Source organism: Crocodylus siamensis, chromosome 5 (genome assembly GCF_052110815.1).
Source record: "Crocodylus siamensis isolate JL-2025a chromosome 5, ASM5211081v1, whole genome shotgun sequence".
In the NCBI taxonomy this organism is placed as follows: Eukaryota; Metazoa; Chordata; order Crocodylia; family Crocodylidae; genus Crocodylus; species Crocodylus siamensis.
The window spans coordinates 169,273,877-169,295,538 of record NC_143399.1 but is presented as its reverse complement, the minus strand read 5'-3'; the positions used below and the strand labels follow the sequence as shown (position 1 = coordinate 169,295,538).

The following is a 21,662-nucleotide window of genomic DNA, read 5'->3' as shown; positions in this document are numbered from 1 at the left end:
AAGGAAAGGGATGGACCCAGTCAACACTTCAGCTATAATGTACAAAGGAAAAAAAACAGTGGTACAGTGGTAACTAGGCCATTCATGTGGTGAAGTGTCAGTTTTTCCTATTTGAACAGCCTTTCCCTTGCACTGAAGTATCCAGATTTTCACACTTGTATGAAGTATGCTTTTCACACTTGAATTTTGAATGTTTTTGAAAGCAGGTTGTTTTGATTGTGTGATGTTCTTGTTAAGATGTAGGATTTATTAAAATCATTTTTTTTTCTTAAGGAGGAATTCAGAGAGCTGCGGGAACAACCAACTGATCCTCAAGCACAGCAAGAAATAATTAATAGCATTGAAGAAGTGTATTTTTCCAATGATTCATTTGATATTGTTAAGTATGAATTGGAGGTAAGAAGTCCTAAGGCAAAAGGCAGTACTTTAACGAAGCTGAATATCCAAGATCAGTTTTTGTTAACGCTTACATTTCCATCTTGTCTTCTACATTCTGCTTAAATGTAGAATTAAGATTTTCCCCTTGCTGCCCGTGAAGGTGTGGTTGTATAGGGCCTGGCCTAAAATCTAATGAGCTACTTTTATTTCAGTAGACTTGGTGTCAGACCCATTGTGCTAATAGAAAGTTCTGAGACCAAATTATTTATGAAAGTGTCAAAATAGTTGGAAACAGGAACTATAATATTTTTGACAGATAATCTCTATTTTAGTTTTTAATTTGCTTACTTGGGCTAGGTATTCGAAGAGGGATTTAAGCTTCTAAACTCCTGTTGATTGCTTTATGTAAGATATTACCGTTATGGTTTACTTTACCATCATTACTTTTAAAATGAGGATTAAACTGTGAAAACAAATACTCTTTCTTGAATGTTAATGCAATCTGTGGATTGATATTGCATATTGCTTTATCTACATTTCTTGTCTTCCATTATTTTTGGTTGATTCAATTTGTTCTACATATAGAAGCTTCCTCCTGTCCTTAGTCTTCAGGAATTGGAAGAATACAGAGATAAATTAAAGCAACAACAAGCCGCTGTAAGTAAAATTTGTTTGTTCTCTTGAGAGCCTGCAACTGAATGTGCATAATTCTTTGTATATATAATTGTAAGAATATATAGAGCTGGGTTGAAAAGAGTCTTGCATATTTAAATAATCAAGATTTTAATAAAAACAAATCAAAATTAATAGATTACAGTGGCTGTTATGGCCGCAGTCTTACGCTGATCTCAGAGTCTGGACACATGTAACACTATAGACTGGGTTAAATGCAGTTTTAACCTGAAACAGAGATGTACACACCTATTAAACCTGTACAAATTGCCTGGAATGGTTCAAAAGTCTATCTGGAAAATGAGGTACTCTTTAGCCATGACAGACTTCTATCCCTGCTCTTGGTGGTGGTGGGTTGGTTGGGGTGGGAGAATGAGGCTGGAAGGGAAAGAGTCTTAATGATGGGGACTGGGTAATGAAATGCCAGGTATGGTAGGAAAGGTGGCTGAGGGGTGAGTGGTGAAATGATGGAAGTCAGCCACTGAAGCCACTAAAGGATAAAGTAAAAATTAAAAAAAAGCAGTAAATTAAAGAAAGGCTTGTGTTTTAATAAATTGGGTAGCCCTGTCTCACAGGGACACTGCCCCTGCCCTGGAAGAGAAGCCCTAGCTTGTGGGGACCCTGATCTGGCCCCCTACCTTGCTCCCCCCACAGCTCTTCCTCCCAGACTGGTCTGTGCCCCTGTGAGCTGCCCAGGCAAGTCACAACTCAGGGTAGGAGGGGATTTGGTTTGGTGCCAGTATGCCCCCCTCCAAAGTAAAGTTCAGGGGGTGGAAGTTTCTCCACACAGAACAGAAGGGTGGGAGAGGGTATCCTGGGATGCTGGAGGACTGAAGCTTGAGTAGCTTATCTCTGGGGAGTAGCCACACATTTGTGGAACAGGAGCTGGGTAATGCAGATCAGAGAGAAACTGCCTTGCAGTATTGTTACTTTAACCTGCCTAAAGAGCACTTAAAACTAGCTTGTGTGTGTGGGCAATCCATGGGTTAAGATCTCCCTGAGCCACCTAAAATTAACAGGTAAAAAGGCCCTTCGGCCTGAATTTGTTCAACACACTACTGAATTGACTTTTTGTGTGATTTACAAATGATATCTTGATTACTTTTGACCAAGCGTTTCTCAATATTCTGTATTTTGGGGGTTTTGTCCCATGCTTTTACACAATCAATCTCGGGCAAATTCTGTGTTAGATTACTTGATGTAGTGGTTCTGTCAGGAGCAAGACCAAGATATTAGTTTCATATTTGCAGATTCAGCACTTGCTTGTAATTTTTTCTGTAATAAGAAATGCATTACAGTACCCTCAGAGTCTCTTTACTGTGTACCACCTCAGTAATTGTATTAGCAATTATATTGGTACGTATCCTTTATAGCTATATATTGGAGCTGGATCTTATCTGCATATCTGTTTGCTTTTAATTTTAGCTAATGAAAGATCATCAATAGTTGTGGTCTCAGTTGACACTGGAAGTGCAGTTTCAGCACAGTGGCTTTTGTAGCCAACTTTTTCATTGCTAGGAATTGTATTTCTGACTTACAAAGCCAAAGGATTTAAAAATAAAAAGTCCCAGCCTAGTTGTATGTTAGCTGCTATGGAAGCTGGAGCAATTTGAAAGCTAAAGAAACAACTTGATTTTCAGAGAACAATGGAAGATCAAAATAGTGAAGCAGTAGTAAAAGGATGGAACCCATCAAAACATTTAAGAGTTAGGATTTGAGTCTGGTACTGTCTAAGTGTCTATGAACGGTGCTTACCAGGGTTACTAGAGGAGAAACATGCTGCATCTAGGGAGAAAGAATTGCCAACACACCTACAGACTGGGAGGTGACTTTCTAAGCAGCATAGCAGCAGAGAGGGATTTTTGAGTCATAGCTGATTCCAAAATGAATGTGAGTCGTCAATGTGACGAAGTGAAAAGTAAAGCCAATCACACCCTTTCATGCATTAGAAGGTGCATCATGAGCAGGTCTAAGGAGGTGATACTTCCCATTTATGTGGCATTGCATCCAGTTCAGGGCACTGTACTTCAAGAGGCATGTGGATAACCTTGAGAGGGTCCAGAGGAGGGCTACTCGTATGGTTAAGGGCTTGCAGGTCAAGCCCTACGGGAGAGACTAGGGCACCTGGACTTCTTCAGCCTCCGCAAGAGAAGCACCCTGGGGTGGAGAGCATCTGGATCTGCTGATTTGAACATGTCCAGCCCCTCCAGAAGCTCTCTAACCCAGTCCTCCCCAACCTGAGGTCTGGGGGCGTTCCCCTTGAGTACGTCTTGCATCACGATGGGGAAGTCCCAGTCCCTGCCCAAGAAAACGGAGGGGAAGAATTGGTTAAAGAGGTCTGCTTTCTCCTCTGGCGCAACCATCAGATTGCCCAGAGGATCTTGCAGGGGCCCCACATTTCCCGGTGCTTTCTTCATCCTCCCTATGTATTTGAAAAAGGACTTTTTGTTATCTTTGATTTTGGACACAAGTCCTAGCTCTAAGTCCGCCTTAGCTTTCCTGACAGCCCCCCTACAGGCCGGAACAGAGGAGGTAGCACCCCCCCTTTCACTGGGTCTACGCAGCCTTTTTGGCGATCAGGCATTCCTGGACGCCCTTAGTGAGCCAGGGGGGCTTTCGGGCACTCCTGCCCCCCTTGCTTTTTGTTGGGATGGTCTCCCCTTGGGCCCTGAGTATCGTCTTCTTAAGGAACGACCACTCATCTTGGGCACTGAGTTCCCCTGCCCTTGAGAACCCCAGCACCTTTCCCACTAATCTCTTCAACTCATTGAAGTTGGCCATCTTGAAGTCTAGGGCTACTGCCTTGCTGCTGGCCCTTGACACCCTGCGCTGGATGGTAAACTCCAGCAAGCGATGATTGCTATCACCCAGGTGGTCAAGGACCTGGATGCCCCTTACCAGGTCATTGCCTGTGGCCAGGACCAGGTCCAACAGGGCGTTTCCTCTGTTGGGACTGTGCACCTCCTGAATTAAGTGGAGGTCCTGTATCTCGGCCAGGAACCTCCTGGAATGGTCCGTCCTGGCTGACTGTTCCTCCCAGCAGATGTCTGGGTAATTGAAGTCACCCATGACAACTACATCCCTTGCTTTAAGTGCCTCTGCAAGCTGGCCTGAAAATTTCCTGTCCAGCTCCTCCCCTTGGCAGGGGGGTCTGTAGTAGACCCCCACCGTTAAATCCATCTCCCCACGGCCCCCTTGTATCTTGACCCAGAGCACTTCAGCTTGCCCCTCCTCTGACCCCATTTTGCTGGCAGAGGATACGTATTGCTCCTTGACATAGAGCACCACACCCCCGCCTTTCCTTCCTTCCTTCTGTTTTTACTCAGGTGTAGTATTTAACTTGTAGAAGGCAAAGAGGTTAATTTGAACATACCTACTTATTCCCAGATGTAAACATTTTCCTTTTTCTTGCTTCTGTACAACTTGTGATTGCTATCCTAGAATGTTTATGCCCGTTCATGTGCTCTAGCATATGTGTTAATAAGTGAGGATTACTGAAATGAATATTAAAGAACATTAAGATTTACTGGAAATCTTCAGATCTTGGTGTAGATATTTAATATAACGATTGTCTGCTTCCCATTTACATCATAGATTTTTTTTCTTTTTTTTCTTTTAAGGTATCTAAAAAGGTTGCAGACTTGATTCTTGAAAAGCAGCCTGCATATGCTAAGGTAGGACAGTGAGCAGATGTGTGTATGTTTTAACTGTAACTACATATGAATTATTAAACCACACCGGTAACATTACTATAATTCAGCTTAATGTCTTCCCCCTGCTCTCCCCCCACCAGAACGTTTATGTAATTCTTGTATATAAGACTAGTGTCCCTTGTTTTCAATGACAGTCGTTCATAATGTTGCCTGTAACAAGTGCATTTATGTACCTCACATCAGTACGATCGCTTTGTCAACCTCGTTCAGAAAGAATTTCTGTAACAAACTGCTTAAAAGTTGTGCAAAAGCAGTGGTCTTGTATTTTTACTTTTAAGTTTGTCAGACTAGAGTTCTGATAGACCATCAGAGAGAACATGTTCTAAAGATCCCATTAGACTGGGTACAGTACAGATGCAGTGCTAGGCATTATTATTTTCTGATCCTCTTAAGAGTTGTTGTGTGCTTTTATAATATGACTAACGATTACCAGAGGAAAGAGAACAGAATGTGAAATGGAATTTCTTTGGCTCGCACAAGTTTCTGAAGATAAATCAAACCATACGAGAGTTTTTTCAAAGACTTTTTAGCTCCAGGAAATCTAACAAGGGCTCTTCAGTTACTAATCTAGGTCTAGCTGTGTGATGTATTCACCACTGTTAGGAATTAAATCATTTTGCTAAGTATGTATCTAAGTCCAGACCAGTAAGAACTGAGGACACTGAGATGAAGATGTACTAGAAGCTACTTTGATCACTGCTTTAATGCCTTTTTGCAAAAAATAGGAGGCTGAAGTTTGGTGGTGCTTGCAGAAGGCTTGGGCCAGAACCCAACTGCTGTCTTTGTTTAAAGGTGAAGAAAGTTTTAACAGTTCTTATCTCATTATCCTCAGTCATTAATGAGTAATAAGTACTTAATAGTACCCTGGCACTTTCAGGACTTGTGTGATCAAAACTATAGAATCTTATAAATAGAATTATTATTATTTATGTACTTCCTTTGCCTTTCACCCCAGTAAAAATGCTTGAGGTGCTATGAATCATAAAAACAATTAACTAAAGAGAAAACCAGTGTTTTTAATACTTTCTTTCATTTTGACAGTTCCTCCATCAGTTGGATCAGGGCAGCTGAGTCTATCACGGTTTCGGTAAATAAAAGAATTACACAACAAATAGACATTTAGCAGGGAAACTGGCAAAACAGTGAATCCTAGCCTAATATGCAATATAATTAGAACCCAATCAAAGTATATTTAAAACACCTGTGACTCTGACAGTCCAACTGGATGAGGTTTCGCTGAAGTAATCATGGAGAACAAGAAAACTTGTCTCCCCCGCTCTGCCACAGCATATGGATAATCAGTGTGTGCTTACAGTCTTGTGTGTTTTGCTTTGTCACTGGCACTTCAGGGTTTTTTTTTCCCCTGTTATCACCTTGACTGTGGATAGGCATTAATTTCTACTGGTAAGAATTTAAGAAACATTCTCACAATTACAAAAATAGCCTGGGAGCAGGAGAGTACATGCATTTCAGCCTCCTGGCTGGCGAGCTACACAAGTGACCTGTTCAGCCTGGGGATACTACAAGGCTGCTCCCTGGGCCACCCATCTATCCTCTTGCTTCCTGGGAAGGGGCAGGCTGTCAATAAGTAGCCCCTTCTGGCTTTTAAATCACAGTGTTTCTGTCTAGACATGCTGCACGTGTTGATTTAAAGTGAAGGTGCAAACAAACAGAGCCAGGAAACTCTAGGAAGAGCTTCCCCAGATCTGGTTCTCAGCCCCATGGGGGCAGAAAGCGCTGCCTGTTCTGCCCAGTGGGGAGAGCTTTCCTGGGGTTGGGAATTGGCCCTGCAGTCTTTGAAAACTGCACCAAACAGGGAGGGGAGTATGTAAGTTTTCTTTCCTTCAAGAGAGCTGCTTTCTGTCAGTGGGGGAACGTGTTTTTCCTGGCAGAAGTTGAATGAATGCGTATACACTAATAGTTTCTATCAGGCAAGTGGTAATTCTCCTCTAGATGTTTGAATGTGGCCGTTGCTAGTTGCAGGGTTACTGTGACTCTTTACCTGGCCTGAAAGGAGTAAGGTTCCGGAATGTAACCTGGTACTCTTCAGATAACTGTGTCTTAGGATTCCCCGGAAGCATTGGTAGAATGGTTCAACGATTGAGTGGTATAATCCCTTGGAAGATATTAGGAGATGAAGTAGGTTCATTGGACTCCTGGAATGAAAGATTTAAAATGGTTTCTTCATCTTCACAAGTGCTAAGATCTTTATCTGGAGGAGGAGGAGGAAGGGTTCTGTCAGTAACAGATGTTTCACTCTTGAGATCTTAAAGTTAACATCTCCTCCTTCCCCATAATTCTAACTGATACCAATTTATGTTCCTCTAATGCTTTATAGTAGTTGTGCTCAATCTTTTGGCCCCATACGCCAGGTAAGTGGTGTGGGGTTAGGGACCAGCACCACCCTGCATGTTGGGATTGGCCCCTCTGCTGCGCCTTCCTGGCCTCCTACACTGGGATTGGGCCCTGATGCTCGGTGCTGTCCCCACCTGACCCTGCATGCTGGGATTGGTGCCTAATCCAGTATGCAAGGTCTGGAAGGTTGCTGTGGACCAGAAACTTGTTGGCACAGGAGTGGTGCCACTGACATGGTACTGCAGGCCCGATCTAATCTGGCCAGAGGTTAAACAAGGCACTGATTAAAATCAGGTTTATAGGGTGTGATTAAAACCCAGAGCATTCATTTTGACCATAAATGGAATGTTTGCCCGTAAACACTTCACCTGTCCCTTTTGAATCAGTGCAGACTTCGGTACAATGTTTGTTTGCATCATATGTTTGTTGTTTTTTCCCTGTGCGCAACACCAAATGTCTTTCCGCCAAAATTTACTTCATGGAGAGAGTACTTCGTGGATTTTTATCTGTTTAATCTTTGTGTGTCTGTATTATGGAATGAACTATTGTACATGTATATAATATTAAATGTAGACATTAATTTTGTATTACTGCAGACTTTTACTGAGGCACAGTACTATTTATTGAGTTGTACCACAGTGCTCTGTAATGGCTCCAAGGGGACCATTAAAAGTCTATCGTGCCACTCAGAATCTCTTTTAAAAACTCTCAGATATGTGCTTACCTGATTTGAGTCGATAATCCTTCTGTTTAAAATGTCAAAGATGTTAACTGCATGGGCTGTTTACTCTAAAATCGAGGGCACTATGGTACAAACATCTCTGAGACTTGTGCGAGAGGCTGAGGACTTGCATTCCCACTGGTGCACTGAAACATATTTAACAATGTACTACGTGCTCTTTTTTATAGCTTATGTTTATGGGCAAAATCCTATGTCTTCTTACCTCAGTTTCCACAGAGTACCCTGGAAATGTGTTTTCACTATATAATTGGGGAGAAGTCACTGAGAAGATGCTTTGGACTGTGGAGCCCTGTTCTACAGGGAGTTCATGTATAGTGGGGCAATACATATACCCCTGTGCAGATTCTCCACTTTTTTTTTTTTCCTCTTGCTTTTGGAAGGAGAAGCACGGATGCTTTAAGATGACAAGTGTGTCCAGTAGGTTGACCTGGTTCCACAGCAACACTTCATTTCTGGTTGGGAGAAGAGAGGAATTTGTCCTCTATGAATCTCCCCATCCATTTAGCTTGCATCATGGGCTTAAGATTTTGCTGTTGTGGACTCTTGGACTACCCTCTCTCAAAATACCTAGTCTAGACATTCTGGTTATGTCTAAAGAAGTCTCTCAGAATTCATAGAGTCAGCAAGATTACAGCAGAGTGCTACCTGTTCTTAGATATATTATTGGATGTATTTCCTCATGAAAAAGGAAGGTACTGGTCCCTTGAAAATGGCTCAGCTATTCAAAGTATTATATAAAGAGAAGATTTGTAGGTACTGTATGGTACAAATCCACCTTTCCCTTCAGTTTCTTAAGGCATTGCTCAACCAGTCTTTCTGAGTTTTTTATGTTTTTTTTTGTTTTGTTTTTTTTTTTCTAAATGAAAAATCTTGGTAAGATGAAGGGAAAGATTTCCTGTCAATGTGATAAGGCAGTTCCATTGGACTGATTTAGACCTTTGGGATACTTTTGATCAAGGGATGTTTTAAAATGACTTAAAATTTTAACTAAATTAACTAGTTAGGTAAGAGTAGGTTTTCAGATTGCATTACATTTTTTATGTTGCGTGTTTTCTGAAGCAAAGGCAGTATTCCCATTTGAAAGGTGCCTAGTACATTCTTGAAATGCAATTCAGTAGAAATAACAATAATATTATACCCATTTTATATCTTTTTATATGCAGAATGTATAAACCTTTTAACTTAGTCTTTGTTGCTAAATAAAGAGAAACTAACAACGTATTAAAAAATCTCATTATTTTAAGAGAACATGCTAAGAATTTCATAAAAACAAGGTAAAGCTGTAGTTTCTGCTCTGAAGACTTACAGACTAAGTTCAACAAGACACCTTTAAAGGTCATTACAAAGTGAGATTTATTGAGTTCTTAGTGTGTACATGAATGCTTTAAAACAAGAAAAAAAACCCTGTTTTTTCTGCTTTGCTGTTCTATGGCAATGTAATGCAAATTTAAATTTATGCTAATGTGCCTGAAATTTTGGTCATAGTGTTGATGTGAATTTCATTAAAGTTGATACATCCATGAAATAAGTAGCACAAGAATATGTACACATATCCATGTTTATTTTTGTTGAGTTTCTCCTTTTGATAAAAATGCATTCCAAGCACTTCTCTTTAGGACATGTTAATTTGTTTTAATTTCACAGGCAACTCTAAAGGTTTCTTATTTCCCTTTGAAGAAGTTGACGTCCTGTTATATATGAATTACTTATGTCTGTTAGTGTCTTTAAATAAAGTTTAAACTTGTTTCAGAAATGAAGTGATAGATACTAGATTCATGGAAGTTAATTGAAGGATTGTAAGAGAGGATCTGCTTTGTTTTGTAACTGCTTAATTCCTGAATGACTATATGAATATATTCCTTCTCTATAGGAACTTGAACGTGTTACATCTTTACAGACTGGCCTTCAGTTAGCTGCTGTCATTTGCACGAATGGAAGAAGGTATGCTGCCAATTTGGTGGGATACTTATCTTTTGTTCTCCAAAAAAATGAAAAGCTTCATGTGTCCTAACATGAACCAATGGTTACTCTCTGATACAGTTGATACTATTTTCTATTAATGTGCTGTAGATATTAACAGTTATCACTTTTTCTGTATTTTAATGCATGATGAGAATTGACAGTTTTTGTGTTCTAGTGCATTCTTTTTGTTCCTAGATCAGTGAGTTATTCAAGATCTAGGAAAAAAGGATGAGAGCAATTGTTGGATTTCACTAGTGGTGCACCACTATATTTTGGTCTCACATGCATGGGGACCTCCCAGTTTGAATTTTCTATAAGGTAATGGTTATTTGGCATGTTATCCAAGACCTGTTTTCTCTTTTAACTTATCCAGGCACCTGAACACTGCAAAGGAAGGCTTTACACAAGCTAGCTTGGGGCTTCTTGCAAATCAAAGAAAACGGCAATTGCTTATTGGGCTACTAAAATCTCTGAGAACAATAAAAACACTGGTATGAATTATACTTTTTTGTTTGTTTTTTAATGATAACACATTTCCTTTTTTAATATAGCTTTCTTATGGCTGTCTTTTCTGTTAATTTTTAGCAAAGAACTGATGTACGTTTAAGTGAAATGTTGGAGGTAAGTTTACTTCAAACTATTAAATTTCATAATCATGGTAGCTGGGGGCCATTTTTGTCAGCCCTCATGTTTCTTCAAATTGTATCTCTTTCTTGTAAATGTGTGAGCTCTTGGGAAAAAAAGATTTCCCAGACTCTCTCTATAGAAGTGTTTGATGCATTGAACTAAAGACTACTTAGGGTCTGATTCTCCATTCAGTCAGAACTACATATGTTTGAGGCTTTACTTAAGGTGTGGACAGATGTACATTTTAGCTGTTTTTAAAGGGGAGGGAAAACTGATGCCTGTGAGCATGCAGTGGATGTTATAATCTAAATCAGGGGTGTCAACTCATCTCGTCCTGTAGGCTGGATAGTTTGGGGGGTGAGGGAGGGTGCTCAGGTCCATGGATGGCTCTTTTCCCTCCCCTGCCCCCCCCCTCTGTATCTGAATCAAGTTCCTCTGGCACCCACTCTGGCTGGATTGAGAGACTAGCTGCATGTGGCATTTGCTCCAGCTGGTCTGGGGTGGAGAATTCTGCTCCCCAACCCACTTCCCAGATCCAGGGCTGATGGTGCCTGGTTTGGCTTGTCTGGGATTGCGTTGCATATGGTGCCTGCTCCAGGTTGCATGCTGCATGTAGCACCCACCCCAGATTGGTTGGTGGTAGCCAAGTAGCTGGACATTGTTTATGAAGACCCTTCTACATGTGCGAGTAAAGGCACAATGGGATCTAATGCATGAACCATACAATCTCACCTCCTGCCATGCCACACATGCATTAATTAATGGTGTGATAGGAAGCAATTACAATGTTTATTATGTATTTTGTGGAGTAACTTTCTGGCCTCCTCTTTTTATCACACCATTCATTTGATGGAATGTGTGGCTGGGTGACCACATATGGAGTGATTAACTGATTAATCATGCCTAAAGTGTAACATGTAGATGGGGCTTATAGGTAAAGGAAGATATTCCCATTAGTACTGTATTTTCTTGCATGCAGCAGACCCTGAAATAAGATGCACATCTTGTTTTTGAAAAGCAGAATGAATTAAGAAAGATTTTTTCCTTGTTATATGTAACTGAATAGCAGCAGCTAGGGAGCTCCAGATTAGTCCATGCTGGACTCCACTCCTCCCTCTATGTCACTGCTGGAGGGAAGAGAAGGAAAGGAAGCAGCAGCATGTCCCTGCTTCTGTTCTGGGTGGAAGACATGCACCACAATTTTAGAAAGCTAATTTTTGGGGGAAAGGTATGTGTGGCATGCAAATAAATATGGCAATAATATTAATCACATCATTTTATAGTCCATTACACTTAGTGTTCCAAATGCAGAGGAGGGGACATTTAACAGGTTCTAAAATTTATAATCCATCTACTTTACTTGTTCAAAGGCCGGAAGGAAGGAGTAGATTGTATGACCTTCCTCCAGACTGAGGTCTAAAGTTCATCTATTGTATGATATAGGCTCCTTCTAAAAATGTGTAGAGGGTATTTCTAAATTGGTAATAAAATAGTTTTATTCAGCTGTTTATCATAGGTTTTTAAAGATTATAATTTTGAGACTGAAGTATTCTTGTTTTATTATAGTGGGCAAAGATAATTTTATGGCTTGCTTGAGTATACTTAAGAATGTAGTTTCTAAAAGAGTTTACAAAAATAAATGGTTTTTATCTTTGATCATGAATATTAATACTTGAAATAAGCTATACTTTGTCGTCTTGCATTTTCCAGTTTTATACGGTGCCTTTTGAATTTCAAAGAACGATGTTGTTGAAGTTCTCTTGTAATAAATTAAGCATTCTTGTATGTAATGTACTTACCAGAAATATCTTTAGCATTTTTTCCCAGTACAATTCCATTTAGTTAGTGTAAAAAAATTGTTAATGCCTGCTTCAAAATGTACATTAACCATTTGTTGTATTATTTCCCTTTTAGGAGGAGGATTATCCAGGAGCTATCCAACTATGCTTGGAATGTCAGAAAGCAGCCAGCACTTTCAAACACTACAGTTGTATAAGGTCAGGGGGCATTGTCTTTTAGAAGAAGGTTCCAAATTTAGGTCTTGTGTAATATTCTGAGGAAATAATATATTGGGAAATGTTCTAGAGATAGATATCTATCTATATCACTGATACTAGCAGGATATGTTAATTGAGGTGCTGCTTGTAGTAACTGTGGTATTACTCTTGCAACTGCACTAAATCTTACTGCATTTTATATTTAAATGGCAAAACTTGGGATAAGATTTACTACTGTATGCTAGTATGATATTACACAAGCCAACACTTATTAAAGCAGGAGTTTTGGTGTGAAGGAGGCTTTAATATCAGGATTTTTTCTTAATAGTGAATTGAATTCTAAACTGCAAGACACTTTGGAGCAAATAGAGGTAAGCCATTTGATATTTAATTTTTTTATAGTAAGTCGGTTTTCTTCACATTTTTACTTGACTTTCTCATTCACTACTTTAATGTTAGCAGTTCTTGCATCTAAGAGTAATGGATTTAAACTGCTGTATTGAATGGTTTTCAGTGCAAGAGAGAAGTAGCTAGCTGTGTTAGTCTGAAGTCAGCAGAAGGCAGAGTAGATTTTCAGCTTTATAAACTGAATCAGGGACTGGGCCTTTTAATGTGCCCGTTCATTTATGCAGACTATATCATCACTCTGCTGAGTAACACAGATGTGAATTTCAGTCACCTGCAACAACTCTACCAATGTCACATATACCATCCCCTGTTTACAGTGACCCTTGTGTGCAAGAATGAATGACGTAGTCAGCTCCAGAAAGACATTAAGGCCTCTGGTAGAACACTTTTAACCTCCATGGGATACCATTGCTGACCTCAGGGTTACTGTTCTAAGGCATCAAAAATTAAAAAACCAACTTGAATGGGAAATTGGAGCAAGAAATCATTTACAGACTGGACTGTGTTCAGCATGGGCTTAACAGGGACATGGATTCTTATCCCATTTACAGGATTAGCGTTTGTTTCTATGGGTTTATTGCTTGCTTGTTTACCTTTCCCAGCACTGCTTCTTTTCTCCCTTCTTGCTTTTTGTATTCAAATCACTTTCTAGTTATACAGTGCTGTACACATGTCTTATCACAACATCTAATGAAGTAAGCTTGATCTCATGGAAGCTTATTCTTATTCAGTCCTAGTCTTATGGAATTATGTGAACAGAATGCAAAAGCAGTAAGGTATAGGCATTGTGCTTGTGTATATGGGCCTATATCTAATAAAGTACCGTTAAAATAATGGAAATATATTCAGATGCAGAGACAGCCTTCTAAGATGATTAGGGTAATGTAGAGCCTATTTTATGAGGGGAGACTAGTAGCTGCTCTGAGTCTTTTGGATAGGGTGGGATATAAATCAAATGCATGCATATAGTAAATAAATTGGCTTAGTTAACAAAGGTGAGAGCATAAATGGTTGCTTTCCATAAATAAATAATGGAGTTAAACACCAGGGAAAGAAAACATGAGTCAAGCTAAAGAAAAATATTGCCCCAGAGTAAATGAGTATAGTACTGACCATGAACAAATGTAGGCTGAAATTAATAAAAGGTGCCTAAGCAGTAGAGCAGTGAGTTTCTGGAACAGCCATGAGCAAGAGTAATGGAGCAAAAATCTTATTTTTAGAATGAAGCTGTGCATCTTTATGAAGGAGATTATAAGATGTAGTATTATCTGTGATAGTAGGGGCTGGACTTCATAACCTTCTATATTTCTGTGCTTTTCAGAAAGTCAGACTTATGTGCACATTGCAAAGTTGTATAAATTAACTACTTACACAATCAATTTTTTAAAATTGTGGTTCCTTTATTTTTTAATACAATCTCTACAAACCTTTCTTTTCTTTCTCTACTGATTGTGTTTCCCTCCTGGCCCCATGATCTCACTCAGTATTTAGGTGATTCAAAAGAATATAATGGATTAGTATTGCATTTATTTTTTTCTCATTTTTTTTTACATGAGTTAGGCATTAAAACATCCTTTTGTGGTATTGATTTTTATTTATTTTCTTTTTTATTCAAACTACTTTCTTTGACTAGCTGTTTTGTTCTTATGCCTGCTTCAACAAGATTCTTAGGAGCAAATTGATTATCATCATATCTTGTAACAACATTTGAGTCATTTCTTCACAGGTGGACATGTAATTCTAAAATAAATCCTGCTTTGTACCAAATTCTGCTAAAACATGGTGTGTGTAAACACTGACCATTTGCATTTAGCTCAAAAGTAATATTGAATGTATTGATTTCCACTTCTTTTCTTGGGACATATTTATGTAAAAACTGTACTTCTTTTCATAGAGTAGGTAATCTTCCACATGTTGGAATTAGCTTAAGTCTTGCACATTGCAGAAGTTCATAGGAACATCCTGGGCTTTGTGCAGTGTACATGTATTTACATTTTTATAATATAAACTCTCTTGTTCATTTGCTTAATGTTTTAGAAGTGGCTTTGAGTACATCTTCTTGCCCGCCAATACATTTGTTTGCCTTCTACTCCAAAACAAATACCAAAATGCCTTTGTCTGAATGTATCCATTGTTACAAGTAGTATCTAATATTTTTCTGTAATCTTTCCTTATAGTAATCTTAATTTTCTTCAGTTAGTTTAATGTGTGTATGGGATAGAAGGAAAGACTGGCTATGCATGGCAAACTTATATTTATTGCCTATTTTTTCATACAAATGTAAGCGAGGGAAAATGGTTTTCAAAAATAGGAAAATGTGGCTTAAATCTACACAGATTAGCTGGAGATGCGGAATCGATTACAACTGAAAATTACTTTTTATTTTTTTTAAATTATTGATAGCTTAATTTGACATCTCTCTTACCATGCTTCCTAGCAAAAACATTCTTAGGTAACATATTTTCTTTAGCTGAAGAAAGAGAATATTTAGGCTTTTAGAATGAGTATCCAGGCTTGCATGAAAAAAATCTATTGATATTTTGGATATAATTAAATACATGTTGGTTTACTCCATTAAATTAAACTGCCTGAATAAGTAAGTCAAATTTTAATTTTGTGATGTTTCCAGATATAGTAGAGCAAGAACCTCAGGTAGTGTCAGTTGGTATGGGATCAGTCGCTAGTGAGGGCAGGGAGACGGCGATTTTAAATCCCACTTGCTTTCTATATTATTGGCTAATATTTTTCTTACATTGACTTTATATGGACACTGGAAAATTATGTAATTTAAAATATGGTATGCCTGCCTCTCTCACAAAACTGGGTGTAAAGAATATTACTAAAGTTTTATAACTAAGTGCTCTAAATTGGGAAATTCTTTGCAAACTTCAGTTTGGTCCTATTGTGCATATACACAGCAGAACAGTCTTTTCTTATTTGATCCCATACTGTCTGTTCCACAGGACACCAAACTTATTTATTGCACAGGTTGAAGGGTGATTGCTAATGAGCACCTATTCAGTACTTTGTCCGAACTTTGCCTTGAAGAGAGGAATTAATAATTTTCGGGGGGGCTTTTCTGTGATACTGATTACTGTAGCATCAAAAGCTTTCACAGACAATGAATATGTTTTTATACAACAACCTTAATGTCATGGGATACTCATTTACCAATGAGGAATGGAGTTTTAGGGATTAAGATCAAAAGTATCTAGCTTTAAGTCCCAAATCTGAGAACCAGATTATGAGTTTGGGACCATCTGGGCAGAGTAAGTTTTTTTTTTTCCCCCCCTCTATAGGAGCCTGGGGATGGGTAATCTCTTTATACATATGGGCCAGGTACAGACATTATGCTTTTTCCTGTATAAGTGATTGGAAACTAGTTTATACCCATAATAGACTAGAAGTTCAGCACACACAGGTGGGATTCTGCCATCTAAGAAGCAGTCTAAAATTTTAAACCAGTCTTAAGATTTGCCTACCTCTACCAAAGGGTGAATGTGTTTCCTATTCATTACCAGTCTAAATGATGCCACTTATAGAAAACTGCATAACTGAAATTGATTCTTCCTCAGGCTTTTTGAATATCTCCTGCCCACCCTGAACACGGCCCTGGCCCAGCCTCCCACCGGGAAGAGGCCGGTGCCGCTCCTGGACCCAAGCCAGCAGCAGGCAGCCTGTCTTTGCCTTATGCACAAATCTGGCAGGGCATATGCCCCCATGTCTCCCCTGGGGGTGGGCACAGTGGCGGGGAGCCATCCTTCCTCCCCGTGGTCCCCAGACGAGCTGCCTGTGGTCATGGTCGCATTTACTGGCATGGCTGGGCAGTGCCTGCCCCTGCCCCTCCACCTCTGTCACTGTGGGTGCCTTGATCTGCCTCCAACATCCCTTCTCTCCCCCACATTCCCTCTCCTCCACAGACTTACCAGCTGGACAGTGCTCCCTAACCTGCCGGGCTACATTCCTGGCCATGTGCATACTGCATCTGTGCGCATGTATGCAACATTTATTGGTGACATCATTGGCTATACTGGCCAAAAAAAGCTGCTTGCTGATGATGCTTTTTATTGGTACCAATCTGATATGGACCAATATATCCGTGTACCTCTAATTCTTTATATTGAATGTTTAACTGTATTGCTTTATTCTTGTAGGAACAATTAGATGTGGCTCTGTCCAAAATATGCAAGAACTTTGATATCAGTCATTATACCAAGGTGCAGCAAGCTTATAGATTACTTGGAAAGACACAGGTTAGTATTTACATTCTTTATTAGTAGTGCAGAATGCTGGTGCCACAGTGTGAATCTTTGAGGACTAAGATGGAAACATTTTTTTTCTGACAGCAGTATATTTTGAATTTACTTCTACTGTAATTCAGAAAGAATTCAGAGACTGCCTTCAATACTGTTACAAAATAACACGGTTTGCAGGATTCCTGTAGTATACATCAAAGGGACACCTATGTTTGCAGGTATAGTGTCTTGGGGTGGAAATAGATGTCACCTTTCTGTTGCCATAAAAATGTTTATGGTGGTACAAAGTGAAAGCAAACAGACATCCCTATCTTTTTTTGTACTAAAAACATCCCAAGTTGTGATTGCAACAACCGGTAATAATAATTTGTGCCACTTTTATTGCAGTTGGTGTCTGTTTGCTTATGGTGGGAATATGTAGGCATCTTGGGGCTGTTCATCCTCTTCAATGACTTGCTCTGGGGGCTTCAGGGGCCCCATCCTGCCCACCCAGGAATACTCAGGCAAAACTGGCCCTTTCAAGCAAGTCCTTGGTGTGTCTGTCCAGCTGTCCCCACTTACTGAGACACTTGCCCGAGATTTTCTAAGGTGAATGGTGAAAATTGAGGTTTCCCTACTTAATCAAATGCAACAAAAACATGTCCAAATAGAAAAGATATTAAAACTGGTAAGCCTGTCGTGATGGAAGAAGCTATATAATGTGGAATTTCATCCCTGATACAGTTATTTGGGGCTTTAATAGTAGTCCAAGTAATACTGATAACTCCAAGTTGTCTGGTCAGTACTTTTGACTGTATTCCTGTTAAGATGTAACTTTTTTTTAACTGGTAATTGCTTAGTAAAAGCATGTTTGAAATAACTGTGTAAACTGTAATTGGCATTTAAGTTTTGAATAAGATTTTTTTAGCTACCTTAGTGTACTGAATTTCCAGCATCCCAGGGGGGCAGTATTTCTAATGAGATCCTAAAGGAGGGTTTTTTCCAAGCATAGTCTGTTTAATATCTTTGTTAGTGATATGATGGAAATCATGAAATTATTGATAGCAAAAATTGCATGTGATCCAAAAATAGTGGAGTGGTAAATAATGGTGGGTACACATGAGTTATTCACTAAACTGGGAATGTGTGGGCTCACTTGAACAACATATTTTTAATACTACCAAATGCTAGATCAGATGCTTTAGAATGAAGAAAATATCTTGTGCTTACAGGATGCAGGCAGTGGCGGATTTACTGTGAAACAAACCATGTGGTGGCATGGGGGCCCCTGCTGCCGATACTGCTGCCAGAGAGCCTCCCACATTTTGTTTGTGGCCCTCCCTCCCCTACAGCGGGTCGTGGGCTGCTTCAACCATTCTGGCCCAAAATTCCAGCCACCATCCCTGTCCTGTGGCCGGTGTGCCGTGCTAATTCCCCCTGGACGTGCCATGGCGCGGGAGATGGGGCCCTGCACTCTGCTTGGATCACAGGGCCCCACTAACTGTAAATCTGCCACTGGATGTAGGACTGCAAAATACAAACTAGAGACTCAAAAAATGGTTGGAATGAGTAGGGATTCAGTAGGTAATCAGTTGAGCGTAATGTTCTTTTACTTTTTCTTTTTTTAGACAGCAATGGACCAACTACATATGCACTTCACTCAAGCCATTCACAACACTGTTTTTCAAGTAGTTCTTGGGTATGTAGAACTGTGTGCAGGAAACACAGACACCAAATTTCAGAAGCTACAGTACAAGGACCTCTGCACCGTACGTGGTAACAGTTATTTTAAGTAGTATTTGCAATTTAAAAAAAAAAATCTGTCACTTTGGGATGCATTGCTTATATGTTTCTTTATAGACGCATTCCATATTATTAAAATAAGATGCAGTTGTTATTACCATTTCTTAATAAAATGTCATGGAGTAAATGCCTGAGTCATAACATAGTATTAGCTTGGATAAAGTTAATATTTGGTGCTTTTATGTTTAAAAGTGTCATTATGTACTTAAATATAAATTAATATAAAACAGACTTAAATTACAAGAGTTCATAGGAGATAAACACTTCCTGACTGCCATGTCTAGGACTTGATCTCACATCTGTTGAAATCCATGTGAGTGTTACCTTTTAACTTCAGTGGGATCAAGCAGTGCGTTAGTTTAATCTCCTGTCCTAAAGCTTGAACTAAGATTCACTAAAGTTAAAGGGATCCAGTCAGTTCAATTGTTGATTTATGTGCATAGAGCTCTTAACAGTAAATTAAAATTATAGTTAGAAGCAAAGAAGTTTGTTTGTAAACTTATGGAAAAAAATACCATACATTTCACTGAGTCGGGATGTATTTATCTTGGGATCAAACTATTAGTCCTTTTTCTGTTGAAGCTTGGTGGCCATCTTAAAGTAGATATGGCTCATGTTATAGGGATCTGGAAAACTTAAGTTTCTTTTTTTGGCTTTTTGTGTCAGTATTATTATTGTGAGCTATGAATGGTAAAATGTCAATAAGTTTTGCAGTTCTTGGCAACTACAGCATTAGCAATTGTGGGGTTATAGGCCAATAAATAAGCGAACATTGTTCACCACATGTAAAGCCCTATTTACATAGATTTATTAGACAATATTAATGTTTTTGATCAAAATGGATTCTATTTCCTATAATTTATTACTGCTCAGAGAATTCATTATTAAAGAGACCCACTAGACTTTATCTACAGGTGAGTATTATTTGAAATGTTTTTGAAAGATGATAATTGCACTTTTATAGTACTGTTCAGCCCAAATGATTCTGTATTTAATATGGAAGTGAACTACAGGCAGTTTCAATGCAAAGGTCAATAGCTGTTTTTAAAAATACATAGAAACATTACATACATGGGTTGAGGACAAATGGAAAATGACTTGGCTAGCTGAAATGGCAAGATAATTTAGTGAGGCTAGGAAAATGAAAAACTTCACTGAAGTGTTTTGCACTTAGTTTTCACAAGTAACATTGTCTGAAACTAATGTCTTGATAATGTTGTCTGTGACACAATACTTTCTAAGGATATAGTGTTGTTTTTCTCATCGTGTTAGAAAAGTGACTAGTACAACAACTTGCAATTTTTTTTGAAACTGTATGAATAATGTTTTTAGGGATGCCTCACATTATAATACTCTTGTGTTGACTTTTATATGCAGTCTGATCAGAATAATGATTTAATTAAAAAAGAAAAAAGAAGTAAAGAATTAATGGATGATGTGATATTCTTTCTAGTTATGTCAATTAATGCTAACAGATAATTCTCATGAATATTCAATCACTGGCAGACTGTAAGAAAATATGAATGGTTTAAGTAACATGTCTCCTTCATTTCGGTAATATTCCTTGCAGTAACACAAGTGACATGACAGATTAGAAAAGAAAAGGTGCTCTTCATTTCAGGTTTATAATGTTTTACTTTATAAAATGGGAAAAAAAAAGGTATAAGTAACATAGCAGCATTTTCATAGATTTTCATAGACATTAGGGCTGGAAGGGACCTCGGGAGATCATCGAGTCCAGCCCCCTGCCCAAAGGGCAGGAAGTCAGCTGGGGTCATAGGATCCCAGCAAGATAAGCATCCAATTTACTCTTGAAGGTGTTCAATGTAGGTGCTTGAACCACCTCCGCTGGCAGACTGTTCCAGACCTTGGGGGCTCGGACAGTAAAGAAATTCTTCCTTATGTCCAGCCTGAAACGGTCTTGCAGGAGTTTGTGACCGTTCGACCTCGTCATCCCTTGGGGCGCTCTGGTGAACAAACGTTCCCCCAGATCCTGGTGGTCACCCCTGATAAACTTATAGGTGGCCATCAGATCACCCCTGAGCCTGCGCTTTTCCAGGCTAAAGAGTCCCATGGCTCTCAGCCTGTCATCGTAAGGTCTGTTTTCCTGACCTCTGATCATGCGCGTGGCTCTCCTCTGGACTCTCTCAAGCTTCTCCACATCCTTTTTGAATTGTGGAGCCCAAAACTGGACGCAGTACTCCAGCTGCGGCCTCACCAAGGCCGAGTACAAGGGGAGAATGATGTCCCGGGGTTTGCTCGAGAAGCATCTATGGATGCACGCCAGCATTTTGGTCGCTTTACTAGCCGCAGCATCGCATTGCAGGCTCATGTTCATCTTGTGGTCAATGATGACCCCCAAGTCTTTTTCTTCTGTAGTGCTAACCAACGTAGCACTGCCGAGCCTATAAGGGTGCTGCAGGTTTTTCCTCCCAAGGTGGAGAACCTTGCATTTTTCGGTGTTAAACACCATGAGGTTCTCGTCTGCCCATTTGCTGAGCTTGTCCAGGTCACCCTGGATCACCCGCCTATCTTCTGGCGTGGATGCTTTGCCCCAAAGTTTGGTGTCATCGGTGAACTTGGCCAGTCCACTCCTAACTCCAATGTCCACATCATTAATGAAGATGTTGAACAGTATGGGTCCCAGGACAGAGCCTTGAGGGACCCCACTGGTCACAGGGCACCATGATGAGTGACTGCCATCAATCACAACCCTCTGGGTCCGACCACGAAGCCAATTTCCCAGCCAGCGGATCGTGGTGGAGCCAAG

At 39.6% G+C, this 21,662-nt stretch overlaps 1 protein-coding gene across 1 annotated transcript in view; it reads left to right on the top strand.

The window, feature by feature from the left end:
- The window catches only part of VPS50 (VPS50 subunit of EARP/GARPII complex), a 150,913-nt gene that overhangs the window by 24,390 nt on the left and 104,861 nt on the right, over positions 1-21,662 (top strand). The window contains exons 3-12 of the mRNA XM_090047029.1: positions 274-396; positions 964-1,035; positions 4,671-4,724; positions 9,731-9,801; positions 10,196-10,313; positions 10,408-10,443; positions 12,364-12,446; positions 12,775-12,817; positions 17,009-17,107; positions 18,718-18,858. Of these exons, the coding sequence (XP_089903155.1) occupies positions 274-396; positions 964-1,035; positions 4,671-4,724; positions 9,731-9,801; positions 10,196-10,313; positions 10,408-10,443; positions 12,364-12,446; positions 12,775-12,817; positions 17,009-17,107; positions 18,718-18,858 (840 nt within the window). The remainder of the gene's footprint in view (positions 1-273; positions 397-963; positions 1,036-4,670; positions 4,725-9,730; positions 9,802-10,195; positions 10,314-10,407; positions 10,444-12,363; positions 12,447-12,774; positions 12,818-17,008; positions 17,108-18,717; positions 18,859-21,662) is intronic.